General features: G+C 37.4%; 1 protein-coding gene across 1 annotated transcript; it reads right to left on the reverse strand.

Annotated features, from left to right (window-relative positions):
• Positions 1-576: 576 nt before the first annotated feature.
• On the reverse strand, positions 577-6,300 carry LOC114744300 (non-structural maintenance of chromosomes element 1 homolog). Its single transcript, XM_028932504.1, has 7 exons — positions 6,161-6,300; positions 4,418-4,536; positions 3,375-3,571; positions 2,349-2,429; positions 1,753-1,986; positions 1,424-1,501; positions 577-1,214 (listed from the first exon to the last, which is right to left on the reverse strand). Exons 2-7 carry the CDS (start codon positions 4,530-4,532, stop codon positions 864-866), a joined length of 1,056 nt encoding a protein of 351 aa, XP_028788337.1. The 5' UTR covers positions 4,533-4,536; positions 6,161-6,300; the 3' UTR covers positions 577-863.
• Positions 6,301-16,557: the final 10,257 nt, after the last annotated feature.

Raw genomic sequence — 16,557 nt, forward strand, 5'->3', positions numbered from 1 at the left:
AATGCATGAAAGGTAGGAGTTTTACCCCCTCTAGTCTAGTCAATGTAGAAGTTAACTGACAAATTTACTAATTCTAAAGGTAAGATCTTAATATATTTCGTTTGATAAATTTGTAATTTTTTTAAAATTATTTTCATTGATTATATTCAAAGGGAGTTTCCACCAATAATGATTAAAGGGGTATTTGAGATACCAACACATTTTTTATATGCAACTAAATTAGCTCTCTTAATCTTTATAAATTATCTCACTCTTATATTTAGAATTAGACAGGTGCTTGTGAAATTTCTATTCCACTGCAAATTACACCCCTCCCCGTAACCAAAGCCTGCTGTCCTGAGTTTGTGTGTGTAAATTCAAAGTAGTCCTAGCTAATTATTCTTTCAGTCCTAAATATAAAACCCTTTTTATAGTGTAAATTACACTGTAAAAGGGATCTTATATTTAGGACCAGAGGAATATATCACAAAATACAGATTCGCCATATCATGTTACAAGTCATCTGTGGCAAAATATGGTACAGAATGCTTTGCCCAGTATAACCCGGTTCCCAAAAAAAAAAAAAAAAAGCATTGATTTTCATCAGACCGATGAACATGCTGGTTTCTAGCACCTCAAAATGAGTCAAGCAAAATATTCAGTTAATATCAAAGTAAAAGCAACAAAGATTTTGGATCTGATAGCTAGAAAGTAGGAATTTTCAGACCGGTCTGGCCAATCTATCATGTAATCAGCATATTCTGGATTTTCAGACAATCACGGCAAATTAATCAAGGGAACATCTCCGTGACACAGCAAAGTTGAAAAATCAGAATATGCAGTCGTCAGCAGCAAAAATATACAGCTCAAAAGTGTGCCAGTATTTACATTAGACGAGCAGACCTTCGAGTTACTCTTCTGAAGTCAGAAGTAGATGATGAAGATTGAGACACACCAGATCCATTTACATCTGCATCGTTGGTTCTAGCGGTTTTACGCCTCTTTTGTGCAACTCCTGCACCATGCTGGCTTCCTGTTCCTTCATTTTGCTCATCCCTATTACTGCATCCAACAGCGTCTTCCTCAAGAGTTCTATCGTTTCCACGTTTTTTACCTCTAGAACGAGTCGACGGTTGGCTGGCTCCAGGTACGGTGTCATCTTCAATCTGGATAGCTTCTTCCTTGGGTAGTGTATATTGCCAGTTGTTGCCACAGCTTGGGCAAACTTTCTTTGCCTGGCAACCAGTTACTAGTCATAATCAGATAAATACTCGATGTAATTTTTTTTCTTCTTAAATTTGAGGACAAACACTAACAACTTGAGGTTATAAGTAAAATAGAATCCGCAATCTCCTAGTTATAGGAGAGCTTTCATGCCCCAATGCCATTGACAAAGACTCCATGTTCTAGATGTGGGAAGACAAATATGCAACAAGAGTTATACCTGTCTCCGATTGAAAAGTTGCTTCAGACAGTAGTGATGAATTCGAACTGTGCAAGCGTCATTTTGACATAATTCTGCCTGTAAAACAAAAATGAACGGAATTCAAGACTCAAATACTAGAAATCAGATATAATTGTTTTCAGCCCCCACTACTTCAGACACAGTAATATCTAGTGATGTTCACTTCTTGTTCTCAGTGCATGCAAGACAGCTGGTTAGTCAACTGATGATTCAGAATAAGGGAAAAGGGAAATATCAAATCCACTGATGATTCAGAATAATCGAAACATTAACAGAAAAAGACTTAGAAGCAATGCAACAGGAACAACCTTCACTCCGGCTTCATTGCAAACATGACATGATGGAACATCATTATTTCGAAACCAACTCCGGAGATCAAGAAATGACTTCACACCCAGTGTGATATTACCATCTGCTGTCAAATTGAGCCACTGGTCCTGCACAAGTTCATCAAGAGTTTTTGCCTTCTGAGAAATTGAGAAATATTTCAACGCAGGTGGGACTTCATGCTGGCCTCCTTGAGATTGTGATGCAACCGTAACCTGAACATACTCAAACCATAAAATTGTGGATTGCCGTTGAGTGCATCCATAATCAACCACGTTCTTATTTTCCAACAGAAAAATAACAGCAATCTACTTAAAAGCGCAAAATACAAATATTCTATGTTGATATATTTGAAAGGTTCATCTACCTAAAAGAGGATAGTTCCTTCACTAGTAAAGTGCAAGTCAGTAAACATAGATGTGAAAACCAAGAAATCGGGTTTCTCAAGTTTTATCAGTTGCTTGTCCTCTATTTAGAAACTTTATGTCAATCATACTTGGGCAGCAACTACCAATAAATTAAAAGAAGAGTCAATTATCTATGGGCAGAGAAATTCAGGCAAGTGAAAATGTATAACCTGATTATCCAGTTTAAAATTCAGAGCATCAATGTTGGAGACAACACCTTGAGCTGTACCATCTTGTACTATTGCTTCAATCTGTCATTTGACATTAAAATGAAGCAATAAATATTGTGTCAAATGCCATAATATGAGAGGTCAAATTATTAATCCGCAAAAACTTATGGTGCTATAGGGGCAAAACTTTTGCATGCATAATTACCCATTCTATAGTCAAATGGACATGCACACGCTGTACATTAGCACAAATAGAGGGAAAGGGAAAGCATAAAAGCAACATGAGATAAATTGCTGTGAATCAATTTTAATCATGAATTATTTTCCTGAATTATCAAAAAAAATAGACAACCGGCACCATGCTTTTTTTTTTTAAAGCAAAATAAATAAGAGGTGGAGGACCTTTTACTATTGAAGCACAAAGATGCATGTGAGCACATATTCCATGCAGATATTGTAGTTGGTTTGCATAAGGATCAATGGGTTGAAGATTGCATTTCGTCCCTAAATCTGCCTATTCTAGAAGTCCCTTCTAATTTATGATTATTACTCTTCCCTTTAGGTGTATCTCCATCAGTTCCTGAATAATAAGACTCCGAAGAAGAAGAAATGAGAATGTGGCAACAAGATAAATAGTGTTGGATGCCTAAGAACATTTTCCCCCCAAGTCTCCTTGGAAAGTGTGCATGAGGATGCTATGTTGCTACTTATGCTACACTTCACCACTACCATCAAAGTTTTCCCTAGAATACAGTGAGCAGCTTAGAACTTGATGCAAGTCCTATTACCCCATAAAAATCATACTAAAAATTCCATTAAACATCACCATACCCATTTCAAAATATATACCCGCAGTAATTGACCAAAACATTCGTAATCTTCAACAAATTTCAGAATGCCATAAATTATTCCCTGCTTAGATTGTTAATCTGAAGCAATTGCCCTAACAAAGCAGTTAGTAGAGATGAATACTTTTTCCACATGCAGTAGACACAGAGAAACAGAATCAAATGTAGGAATACTTACAATGGCCTTATAAAAAGCAATTTGTGGAACTGTGTACTTTGTCCCCAACTTGGATTGTTCATCTGAAACAGTATTGACCACTCCGTAATAAACTTGAGCATCATATTGATTCATGCAGCGGCGCAGCTCTAAATGAACAAAAGAAAGTGCTTTGTTTATCTTCAGAAGATACTCTTGGAGTTTATGTTGATCAGTGCCTGTATTATCAATTATGACAACCGCAATCAATAGCTTGACTAAAAACTGCATAAGGAATACATGACACGAACCTTTTCTCAATCATAAAATTAAAACTCTTCCCGATTATACAGTTCTCAGCTCATTTCCAGTTTCATTGCTTCAGCAGTTGAGCCATTAATGCTTACATTGCTATACTAGATTTGATGTTCAGAACATATCATGCAAAGATTCCTTGAATTTTTTTTTAAAAAAAGGAAAAAAGAGAGACAGAAAACATTTGTAAAGGCTTGATTGGAAGGATGGTTTCGAGTGGTGGATAACTTGATCAGGATGATTTTTAAACCATCCTAATCCAACCCGAACCCAAATTTTCAAATCATTCCAGATTGGATGGTTCCCCCACCCCCCCCCAAAAAAAAAAAAAAACCTTTCCAAATAAGCATCAAGAGCATCATGTTACCCTTCAATTTCATCTCATCCTATTAATGGCAATGTAACGTCCAATCAGTGGAAGGCGGAGAGTGAGGAAAATATCAATATTTCTATTTGATTTTACTTCCGCCCAACCCCCCCCCCCCCCAAAAAAAAAATCAAGCCCTAAAGGAGAAATTGACATAATTTATCAAAGGCATTTAGGCTAGATGCCATATTCAAGGTTAACAAATACTTGAGTTTCCACAATAAGCTCTTATTTAAACCAAAAAACCAAGTAATTTAAGGAAGCAGCTCTTGTGAAGAAGTCTGGAACAAGACTACCCTTTTGAGAATCGACAACATAACAACCAAGTCCAGAAAAATAAATATGTGGCCTCAGATAATCAATCTTCTATGAGTTACAGAGGAAGAAATCATATTTTCAGAACCTGGGTTTTTCCCTGTGAGGCCATTGAACATAGAGTAAAAGTCCTTTTCCTTCAGTGGCCCGCGTGACAATAGAGCTTGAATTATGGCATGATGCTTCCAGCTTAACTCCGTCATGTTTCTCCAAGGATATAAGAAAACTCGAGATGAGATCAGGGTTTTAGAGACATGACTGGTGACTCATTTACTTCAAATTCCCTAGTACAAACTCTTCGAAATGAGTGTAGAGCGTGAGCTTTCTGGAAACCTCAGGAATCTAACAGGCGTAATAATAAAAAGTTGCATACAACATTTTAAGTTAGACAACAAGTCAATAAAGACAAATTAACAATATACAAAATGTAATGATCCAGCCTCAACATCCCACACTAGTGCCCCAGCATCCCAAACTCAAATCATATGTAAAAATCTCAGATTCCATATCCCGTATCTGAGTTTCACTTATCTCTTCATAATCATATTTTCCTCTGCAAAACCTTTGTATCATAGAAAAAATTAAGGGCAAAGCTGAGTATTTTTTTCAGTCAAATTGTTTTTTGTCAGTAAGGCGATTCTTCTTAAGTAAAATAGAAATGGAGAAAAAGAAAAGAGAAGCTGGAAAATGAGGAAATAAACTTATATATAAACTCTTGATGCTTTTATTTCTTTCACTTGATAGATATTTAACTTAAACCACAGACCCTTCGCTTAATTTTGAAGATGCTGAATCTCTTGGATAACAAAAATTGCAGATTGATTCTAAACTTCATTTTTCCCCATATTGTTTGACGATATATAATTGAATTAGACGAAATGAAGCAAATAAGCGAATAACTTGTAGTAGAAGATGAAAGTCAAAACAAAGACCAAATCTTTGTTATAACTATCGCCACGAGAATCTGATAAAATCTTTGGTATAATAAGATTGTATGTCATTTAACTTACTTTTGTCTTACATGGCTCTTTAAATTCTATAAATGATGAACTTCGCTGAGTAAAGTGACGAGACTGCTACCATGACGTTAGAATTTTGGTTATTACCTTCTATCCATGGTCTTTTGCAAATAATGAGAAATTTAAGACTAATTAAGTCTTAGTCACGAGCCTAAAATTTTCAAATCAGAAATCCTATTATTTATAATTTTCAAGCCATTATCAGAAATCCCACCATCTATAAATTTTCAATTCATAAGCCTATAATCAGAGAACCCATGGGCTCAATGAGCCTCCCATAATTTCGAAGCTAATATTCAGGTAAGTCATAAAAAATCAGTAGGTCCAAAGGGAGAAAAACTACATCTCGTGTAGAAGTAAAACGCAGGCCCGGGGGGGGGGGGGGGAGGACGCAGTAATCCATTAAAAACCAGAACGACAGTAACCAAAAAAAAAAAAAAAACCAGAACGACATTCCTCAATCACCTCCAAGAAAACCATTTGACATAACATTTTCAACCCTTAATTAACTGCTGATCCCCAAAAAATTTGATCCCAACTTCCTTAATATATTTGTCAAGGTCATAAACAAGAAAGGAGGAACGATTTCCAACTGTAATTACAATAGCGAAAATTCCACGGTACACAACAAAATCGAGAGGAAGAAGAACAATATGAGACGAGAGGTAGACTTCAAAATAACCAAATACAATGAATACACAGTAAAATTCGAAGCTTTGAGGGGAAAAAGGGAGACAAAGTCAGGAAATAGAAGAGAAGAGGGTAAGAGGGGGGAAAAAGAACAGCATTAGAAAAAGGGAGACGATAAAAACCTGAAGGTAAGCAAAACAGCACTGAAGAGCAAACTGGAGACGGCGAAGGTGAGCAAAGTAATGGGGGGAGTTGCGAAGAAATGCTCCAACAAAACACTATTAGGCTTTCACCATCGAAGGAGGCTTCTGAGATTTTGATGGCGGGAAAATTCAGGGCGGGAGCGCCTTTCTTCTTTGCATGAGTTTATCGCCGTCTCCAGGCTTTTTGTTTTTAAACAAAAATTTAAGTGAGGGGTTGGACTTAGGGATGTGCATAGACCAGACTGGACCGGGTTTGTTATCAATCCGAAGTCTGGTCCAATAAAGACCTCGGGCTAAAAAAGACAGTCCGAGGTCTGGTCCAGTCCAGTACCAACCCCAGGTTGCTGAATTGGCCACTTCAGAGCAAAGGCTAATGTTCAGCAATATTTTGTAGAGAATTTTTTTGATTGTCAAGCAGAAGAAACACTTGTTCATGAAAACACACAAAAACAGTGACATATGAAACCCGTTCATACCAGATGATAAATTCGAGAAGGAATAGAATATATACTTGTCACTGTATATTGATCATTTCCTTGCTCAATGGAATAGAGAATGCATTGCGTCTTCATAACTGGTGCTGCGCTTGCGATGCTCAACAAACAAAGGAGACAATCCAGTCATGACTTGTGTTCTTGGGTCTTCAATTTTTTGCCCTTTTTTAACGCCGTTTATATTCTGTTGGCCCTTGAGAGGATATTCAAAAACATAGGGGGTAACGGTATTGACGGAAAGAAGTTGAAGGATTTTCAAAAAAAAAAAAAAAAAATACGGGTAACAAATTAAAATTGAGAGAAACTATAAGTACCTGCAAGATGGTTTTCTCAAAATACTAATTAGTCATATGTTTCTCTGGTACTCTATTTATAAGATATAGAGAGAAAATTTTTATAAGAATATACAATTTTATCATTTATTTACTATTATGTTGATTTTGTTCTAATAGGATATAATAAATATTAAATATGGATAAAATAGGATGAGCAAGTACAACGAAAGCATTTTTTATAGGAACTGAGTACAAGACCCGTGCGATGCACGGGTTGTAATATGGTCTATTACACATATAAAAAATCAAATGAAAATAAAATGGTTAGCCATTGAAGATATTGAATGCAAATAGTGTCATATGATAATATGACACACTACAAGAAATTGTAGAAGTAGCAGCGGAACCTTTCTAGCGGTTAAGAAAAAACCGCTAGAAATTCCAGATATTTCTAGCGGTTCCTACAAAAACCGCTGCAAAATACAGACGGTTTGACCATTAAACGCACATTTCTAGCGGTTACCCCCTAACCGCTAGAAAATTAGAGCTAGAAAATCCCCGGGCTTTGGCGGGAACTTGGCGCCAAATTTGTAGCGTTTACTTTCTAGCGGTTCAGGCTAATAAACCGCTAGACACCGAAAAATTCTAGCGGTTGATGCATGAAGCGCTAGAAATTTTTTCATTCCCGGAGGAATTTAGAAATTTCTAGCGGTTCGGTCCATAACCGCTAGAATCTCTAGCGGTTCGGCCTTGAACCGCTAGAAAGTCTGGCGGTTCGGTCCTGAACCGCCAGAATTTCTAGCGTTCAAGGCCGAACCGCTAGAGATTTCTAGCGGTTCAGGCCTAGAACCGCTAGAAATCCCCAACGGTCATATGACCGTTGGGAATTTCTAGCGGTTAGGCACAAAACCGCTAGAAATTTCTAGCGGTTTTGTGCCTAACCGCTAGAAAGTTCTCGGTCTATATATACCCCCCCCCCACACTCTCACTTCTTCAATCGTTCTGGAAGCGAAGCTCTGCTGAATTTTCTTCACAAACATATTCGAGTTCTGATTCAGTTGCAGATCCTTATTTTCAGGTAAAAATAGTAATTTATTGATAAATAATTTTTATTTTATGTTTTATTTTATTAATTTTATTATGTTATAGCTTATAAATAAATTTTTTTTATTTCATTTATAAATAATTACTATTTGTTGTTATTAGGATGCCTCGTCGACACGGGGAAAGACCCAGTTGATCCTGAGAGAGCTGGACCCAGTGAGGTTCATCATGATGCTGGTGAGCCATTTCCCAGCATTCATGACTACGATCTGAGCGAGGAGGATATCCTCAGTTTTATGGAGCAGGATGGTGTTGAGCGGACTGAGGAGGCTCATTTACTGGGGATGAGCAACCCCATGCTGATGCTGCTGACGAGGAGGAGGAGGAGGAGGAGGAGCAGGATCAGGGGAATGAGTATCCCCAGGCTGCACAGCGTCCTGCTCCGAGACGTCAGGCTGGTTATGAGGTGGAATTTGTCGGTAAGTATTTATTTAACTTTTTAAAGTTTTGATCAGTATTTAATTTATATAGAAATTATATTAATTTATTGATATATAATTTATTTCTAATTAAATTTTGCAGACACTGAGGGGAACAGGTCCTATCGGAGGCTGACAGCCAGAGAGCTGTCTATGATGACGGGCGGACGAGTGGTTGTGCCGCTCAATGAGTTGGGCCAACCGACGAAGAAAGGTGGCCAGTTGTACAACAAGTACGTGCGCCTCCTGGTCAGCAGTGGACGCTGTTCCCCATCTACGTGCAGGACTGGAAGAAGATCACCTCAGACAAGAAGCAGCAAGGCTGGGAAATGATGAAGGTAATATAAAATTGTTATTTATAATTTTTTTTTAATTTAAATAAATGATTATATATTTGTTTTCAAATAATTTAATTGTTTGATTATAATTTTTTATTTATTTAATTTGTTTGTTATTTATAATATTTTAAAAGTAGTTAAATGAATATATTTTTAATTTAAATTATTTAAAAGTAGTTAAATGAAAATAATTTGTTATTGATTTCATTAATTTATTACTTATAATAATTTTAATTTAGTTGAGTAAAATATTTTTTCATTTAATTACTTAATTGTTTAATTATTATTTGTTTTTGATTAATTTTATTTATTTATAATATTGTTAAATTAGTTAAAAACTAATTATTTGTTTTTATTATTGAAATTGCTTAATTATTTGTTTATAATTGTTATTTAGTTAATTTATTATTTTAATCATAGAGTAAATTTATTCTGGGGGAGGAGTTGAGGGCTGACACGATCAAGAGGCTTGGGATGGCATGGAAGAACAGGAGGGCCGACCTGTGGAGGGAGAAGAAAGGTGACGGGACGAGGCCCCTCCAGGAGATACTGGCAGATGTACCTGGTGGAGTCCCGGACCAAGACTGGTCCACTACGTCTATTTTAGGATGACGGCTGACCAGATGGTATGATAATATTGTATTAATTATAATTTCTTTATTTTTATCCGACTTGACTCATTTAATTTAATTTTTTTACATTTTGCTTCAGGCTCTTTCTAGGAGAAATGCTAGGAGCGTCAGGCATCAGACGATACGTCATAGGGCTGGATCCAGGAGCTTTGCGATCACTTATGACGAGATTGTGAGTACTTGAAATAAATTTATTAAATATGTAGATGTATTTAATTTGTAACTAATTATTTCTTTGATTTCATTTACAGATGGAAAAGCGCAGCAGGAGCGGGGATACACGCCCACTTATGGCGAGATGTGGCCGATGGTGTATAGACCCGAGACGGGCGTGCGTCGGATGAGGTTGAGGAGATAGCGGTAAGTAATAATTAAATATTAATATAATATCACAGTGTAGATATCATTATATTATAATAAACTTCTTTATATTAATTTTGGTAGGCACGGATGACTCAGGTCGATTCCGAGTTGCGTGAGTCTCAGGGGTCTGCCTTGGATCCCACCGCCTCACTTTTAGCGGGTCGTGGCCGGCCGCAGCACCCTGGTCGAGTTAGCGGGCTTGGACTTGGACCTACACCGACTAGGTTGCCCCGCTCAAGTGGCGCTGGCCCTTCATATACTGCTGGGAGCTCTCATGCGAGTGCGAAGCGGCCGGGTTCCTCATCTTCAGAGGAATTGCGAGAGGAGCTCAGACAAGAGTTCGAGGCCAGGATCGTGGAGCGTGATCGTCAGTTCCAGGAGCGTGATCGTCAGCTCCAGACGCAGCTTGACCAGCTCTTGGCAGCTGCTACGGCTCTGCGTCATGTGGTGGTCAGTATAGCTCCAAACATCTCGGTTCCTGACATCCCCGACCTACACATGCCACCAGTCCCGCCCCTACCCCGCCATCCGCCAGTCCAGTCCCAGCAGGTTGAGCGGCCTGCCCACCGTCAGCCGGAGGATTCAGCAGAGGATGATCCCGATGATGCTGCTTCTGCCCCCCACCCATGATTTGCTTTCATTGTATCGGATTTTATTAGAATCTTGATTTACGGTTTTATATATTATTTAGATATTTATCTAAATTTATATTTATTTGTTTCTTTATTGATTTATTTCTATAATTTTATTTATGTCAAGTACTAATTAATATTGAAATATTTATTTATTTATTACAACATCAACATTACAATTTATTAAACACGTTAAACATATTAATTAATCAAATAATTCTATAAATTTATTATTTAATAAATATTTATTTTCGTAATGTATTAATTTATTGTGGCGGTATTTCTATTTAATATTTAAAAATAATATCGTTTGTAGCGGTTCAAAAACCGTTAGAAAATTCAACTGCTAGAAAATTATCAAATTTCTAGCGGTTTTGTGAACCGCTAGAAAATTTGATAATCTAGCGGTTCTGTGAAACGCTAGAAATTGTAGAATTTTCTAGCGGTTCAATAACCGCTAGAAATTATCAAATTTGACCGAATTTTCTAGCGGTTATAAAACCGCTAGAAAATTCAAAACAGATAGAGAAAATTTAAACCGCTAGAAATTTAAAACCGCAGAAATTTTACCTAATTTCTAGCGGTTTTATAACCGCTAGAAAATTCAAAACCGATGGAGAGAAATTTCCCGTTAAACCGGTAGAAATTCTATCGGTTTGTAACCGATATTTAGAATTTCTAGCGGTTAATAACCGCTGGAAATTGAAATTTTCCGTTAAAACCGCTACAAATTTGTAGCGGTTTTGTAACCGCTACAAAAAAATGACCGTTCCTCCAGCCTCCTTTATAAGCTGAAGCACTTCAACTGAATTTCATTTTAACTTCTCTTTGAGCTCTGTGTCATATTTTCACGAAATTTGAGCATTATTAGTCATGGATAGGTCGTGGATCAACTTGCACCGGTCGACTCCGCAATACTTGGCTGGTCTAAACTATTTCTTGGATTTTGCTTTCGCCAATGCTGCCGTAAATGGTAAGATTCAGTGTCCCTGTCCTAAATGTAATTTCAAAAAGTGGCATCCCAAAGATATTGTTAGGGAACATTTAATCTTTAAGCCTTTTCCGCGAGAGTACGTATTTTGGCAACTACATGGGGAACGGCTAGATATGGGTGCTGAGTCAGTGCCAGTAGTTTTCACGGATGGGAGTTCGAGTGGATGAGGCCGATGCCGTGAATGATGCTGTGCGTGATGCTTTTGGTGTTCACGAAAGCTCGAATCCCAACGAAGATGAAGTAGAGGGACCTCAACCGGAGTTTCTAAGAAACGAAACTGCTCGGGAATTTTTTGACCTCATGACCGAAGCTGACAAGCCTCTTTATTCTGGGTGTACAAAGTATTCGAAGTTGTCATTCTTGGTGAGGCTGTATCACATCAAATGCTTGTGCGGTATGACTGACAAGGCGATGTCTATGTTGCTGGAATTACTGGGAGATGCTTTCCCCCAAGCTGAATTCCCTCCGTCTTTTTACGAAGCAAAAAAGATTATTAACAAGCTTGGCTTGAACTATAAGAAGATAGATGCATGCCCAAACGACTGTATGCTATACTGGGGAGATGATGCCAACAAAGAGATTTGTACGAGATGCAAGACGTCACGCTATAAGTCGGTACGAAGGGCAAGAAGCAAAAGAAGAAACCGGCCAAAATTCTCAGGTACAAATTATTACAGCGTGTTACTTGTTCCGTCTCTAAAAATATTCGGTATTTTAAATTTTTAATATATTATTTTCTTAGATACTTTCCTTTGAAACCACGGTTGCAAAGAATGTATATGTCATCAAAAATGGCTCAGCACATGAGGTGGCACGCGACTGAGGAAAACCTAGATGGTAGGTTAAGGCACCCACGAGACTCGGAGGCGTGGAAAGCGTTTGATGCGAAATTTCCAGACTTTGCCAATGATCCTAGAAATGTACGTCTTGCATTGGCAACCGATGGTTTTAATCCCTTCGGAAACATGAGCACAAGTTACAGTATCTGGCCGGTGGTGTTAATTCCATACAATCTACCACCTTGGATGTGCATGAAGCAGAGCTCCTTTTTGCTTTCCATGATCATTCCTGGCAAGAAAGCACCAGGAAATGATATTGACGTATACCTGCAACCGTTGATACACGAATTGCTCGACCTATGGACGAATGGTGTTGAGGCATATGACTCACATGACAAGCAACTATTCAATCTCCGTGCAGCCTTGATGTGGACAATAAGTGATTTTCCCGGTTTGGGAACTTTGTCTGGCTGGAATGTGCATACTGGGTTGGCCTGTCCTGAGTGCAATTTTGATTCTGTGCCATGTCGCCTTCCACACAGTCGCAAGTGGTGCTTCATAGGACATCGACGGTTCCTTGATTCCAAGCACAGACTTAGATTGCAACGGATTCGCTTCGATGGGAAACAGGAGAAGAGAGATCCTCCTGTTACTTTGTCTGGTATGGATATTTTGCGGCAGTTAGAAGATGTTCATATCGAGTTTGGTAAGAGTGTGGATCCCGAACGATTGGGACGACGATCTCGTGGGACATCTGATACGCAACCTATGCAATGGCGGAAGAGAAGCATATTTTTCACTCTTCCTTATTGGGAATCTAATTTGCTACGACACAGTTTGGATGTTATGCACATTGAAAAAAATGTGTGCGATAATGTGCTATATACGTTGCTCAATGAAGCTGGAAAGTCCAAAGACCATCTCGCAGTTAGAAAAGATTTACGGGCCTGGGGAATTCGTGAAGAGGCTTGGCCTGATGAAAACGACAAGTTTCAGCCAGCTAAATTCACCTTGACAAAGCAGAACAAGGATATCTTCCTCTCGACGTTGAAGAACATAAAAGTACCAGATGGATATTCTAGCAACATCTCAAGGTGTATCGATCTGCAGGCTCGAAAGGTTACTGGGTTGAAAAGTCATGACTCTCATGTTCTTATGCAACAGTTACTTCCATTGGCCTTGAAAAACACACTTCCTTCTGATGTATCGGTGGTTTTGGTAGAATTATGTTCATTTTTCAAGAAGTTGTGTGCGAAGGTCTTGGTAGCGGAAGAGCTTGATCAGCTGCAAAATAAAATTATTCTTACACTTTGTCACTTGGAGATGATATTTCCTCCATCATTCTTTACTGTTATGGTTCACTTGACTGTCCACCTTGTTCGAGAAGCAAAGGTTGCTGGCCCAGTTCACTATCGATGGATGTACCCTATAGAGAGGTACTAGATTATCTTTTATTCCCGCCTCTTTAAATTTCACATTGTTCTTTCATTTACTCGTAATTATTAATGCAATTTTAACTTACAGGTACTTGGGAAAATTAAAATCATATGTTAGGAATAAGGCATGGCCTGAGGGGTCAATAGCAGAAGGTTATTCCGGAGATGAGGTCCTAACTTTCTGTTCGAGGTACTTTGATGACATGGAGACATCTTTTAACCGCCCGCGTCGCGTAGATGATTCTCCTCCCGGTCCTTCCACGTCAACTTTATTTCCTCCTGTTGGGAAACCAGTTGGAGGATATGAATTCTTCAGACTCACTCCTACAGAGAAACTCCAGGCACACAGACACGTTTTGATAAATTGCAGCCAAGTTGAACCCTTCATGCAGTAAGTATATATATCATATAAGCTCACTAGCTTTTACACTTTATATTTGTTTCTTACTGACTCTTCTAACAAATTACACTTTACTATAGTGAGTTTAGGAGTTATCTCAGGCGTCAGCTACGGGGCCGTGCGCGTTCTGCTGACATTGATAAAAGAGTCCACAAAGAGTTTCCCAGTTGGTTTACACGTCGAATACGTAATGACAACAGCCCATACACAGATGAATTCAGAGCTCTTTCTCTCGGTCCGTTAGACCATGCACGAAGGTTTACCACGTACAATGTCAACGGCTTCAAGTTCTGTACGGTTGCACGTGATCAGGGATTGCTCACACAAAACTCTGGAGTTTGCGGGACATTCGGAACGAGATGTTATGCTAGCAGTAGTGATGGCGATATGCGCTTTGGAGGCGTCACTTACTATGGAAAGCTAATTGACATTATTGAGTTGACTTGCCAGCTTTTCACCGTGACACTGTTCAAATGCTCCTGGGCAAATACGACAACTTCACGGGGACTCGCTACTGACCATTTGGGCATCACCTCAGTCAATTTCTCTAGACTTATTCATACGGGGGCATCTGAAGATGATGAGCCATATATCCTTGCTTCTGAGGCACACCAAATTTACTATGTCGAGGACGAGAAACATAAAGACTGGAATATGGTCGTTCACCTCAAGCCACGGGATCTTTACGATATGGGTGATGGTGACATTATTTACGACAGTGAACCCTTCCAACCCTCGAATTTTGAAGACTTCTTTCCTCAAGGAGATGATAATTTGCCACTTATCAGGTACACGTCTTTTCTTAAATTATTTAAATAATTAACTACTAATTACTAATTTTTTCCAAATACAACATAAATTTAACAAATTTTTTTAAAATATGTCCTTTCAGGCCGGATGATGATGGAGAGTAGCAGCATCCAAAATAAATTATTTAACAAATTTTTCGTCCATAAATACATATGTATAAATTAAAATTCGTAAAATTTTTTTAAAAATAAAAAAATTTCATTTGTAGCGGTTCATAACCGCTACAAATTTTTTCACGAAATTGTAATTTGTAGCGGTTAATAACCGCTACAAATTACAATTTCGTGAAAAAATTTGTAGCGGTTATGAACCGCTACAAAATACATACCTGTAAATTAAAATTCGTTCAGATTTTTAAAATAAAAAATACTAAATTTTTAGCGGTTAATAACCGCTACATATATAACCGCTACTAATTACTAGCGCTTATATATACGCTAGAAAATGAATAACAGCTACAAAATGTTATAAAACGCTACAAAAACACCGCTACAAATGTGTCGCTGATCTCTATAAATACCATATCTTCTCTACATTCATTTACTCCATCTCTTTTCCTTCCTCTCCTATTCTTCTTCATAATTCTCTCTTTTTTTCTTACTATCTCATATTGTGGTTTTTTTCTCTTTACTCTATGGTAAGTGAATTTTATTTTATAATTCATTGTATCTTTTATTTGTTTTTATTTAAAATTTACTAACATATTTATTTCTCCTTTCCTTTCAGATTTTTCTTCTCCACATTTGTCATGCCCTCCTCAACTGATTCAAATACTCATCAACTTAATACTATAGGTTTAATATTCCAAAACATATCATCTTCAATTCAGCTATCTTATTAAATATTCAATTAAATTATCTTATTAGATTAAATTCACTTCTTTTAACACATTCATAATTTAATTACATATTTTTTATTACAAAATTTGAATATATAAAATGTAACATATAACTAATTATACAAATTAACAAAAATTCTTCAAAATAATTTATTTAATGGTTTTTAAAATTATAATATGAAAAACCATAAATTTTTTTTTCTGGCACGGTAAACATTTCTAGCGGTTCAGAACCGCTAGAAATATTTCGTCAAATTTAAATTTTGCGCCAAAATTTCTAGCGGTTAAAAACCGCTAGAAAAGTTTCCCGCCATTCTTAAAATTCAATTGGTGTGAAAATTTAATTTCCCAAACATTTCTAGCGGTTCTATAACCGCTAGTAATTTTCGCGCGCTACTGAAATTATTTAATTCCCGTTTAGCAGGTTTCTAGCGGTTATAAAATCACTAGTAATGTGTCTCCTTCAGATATTTTCTAGCGGTTCGGAACCGCTAGAAATTTTCTATCGTTTTGACCATGATGTGTAGCGGTTGCGATAACCGCTAGAAATTTTTTCTAACACCTGTTTTTCTAGCGGTTTCCTTAACCGCTACAAATGTTATTTGTTGCGGTTAAAACCGCTAGAAATGTAACACCATAACCGCTAGAATTAACATATTTTTTTGTAGTGACAGTTGATAATTACAAAGAAAAAATATAATGTTTGAGTCTGATATGATTTTGTCTTATTTAATAATTACAAGGAAAGATGTATAGACAAAGAAAATCTAAGGTATGAAAGAACGTTTGATTCCTTTTCATCAACACAGGAAATGGAAAGATACACAATACTTGGTGTTCTCCATCCTATCACCTCGCACTT

The sequence above is a fragment of the Neltuma alba genome, unplaced genomic scaffold, assembly GCF_004799145.2.
Source record: "Neltuma alba isolate B1F8T4 unplaced genomic scaffold, ASM479914v2 tig00000105_pilon, whole genome shotgun sequence".
NCBI lineage: Eukaryota > Viridiplantae > Streptophyta > Magnoliopsida > Fabales > Fabaceae > Neltuma > Neltuma alba.

Bases quoted from the DNA above. Each gene is read 5' to 3' on its own strand.
- LOC114744300 (XM_028932504.1), bottom strand. From the start codon at position 4,532: ATGACGGAGTTAAGCTGGAAGCATCATGCCATAATTCAAGCTCTATTG. The intron at 3,572-4,417 runs GTTCTGAAAATA...TTGATAATACAG, and splicing joins CCTCACAGGGAAAAACCCAG to GCACTGATCAACATAAACTC. The intron at 1,215-1,423 runs GTATAACTCTTG...ACTGGTTGCCAG, and splicing joins AACTTTTCAATCGGAGACAG to GCAAAGAAAGTTTGCCCAAG.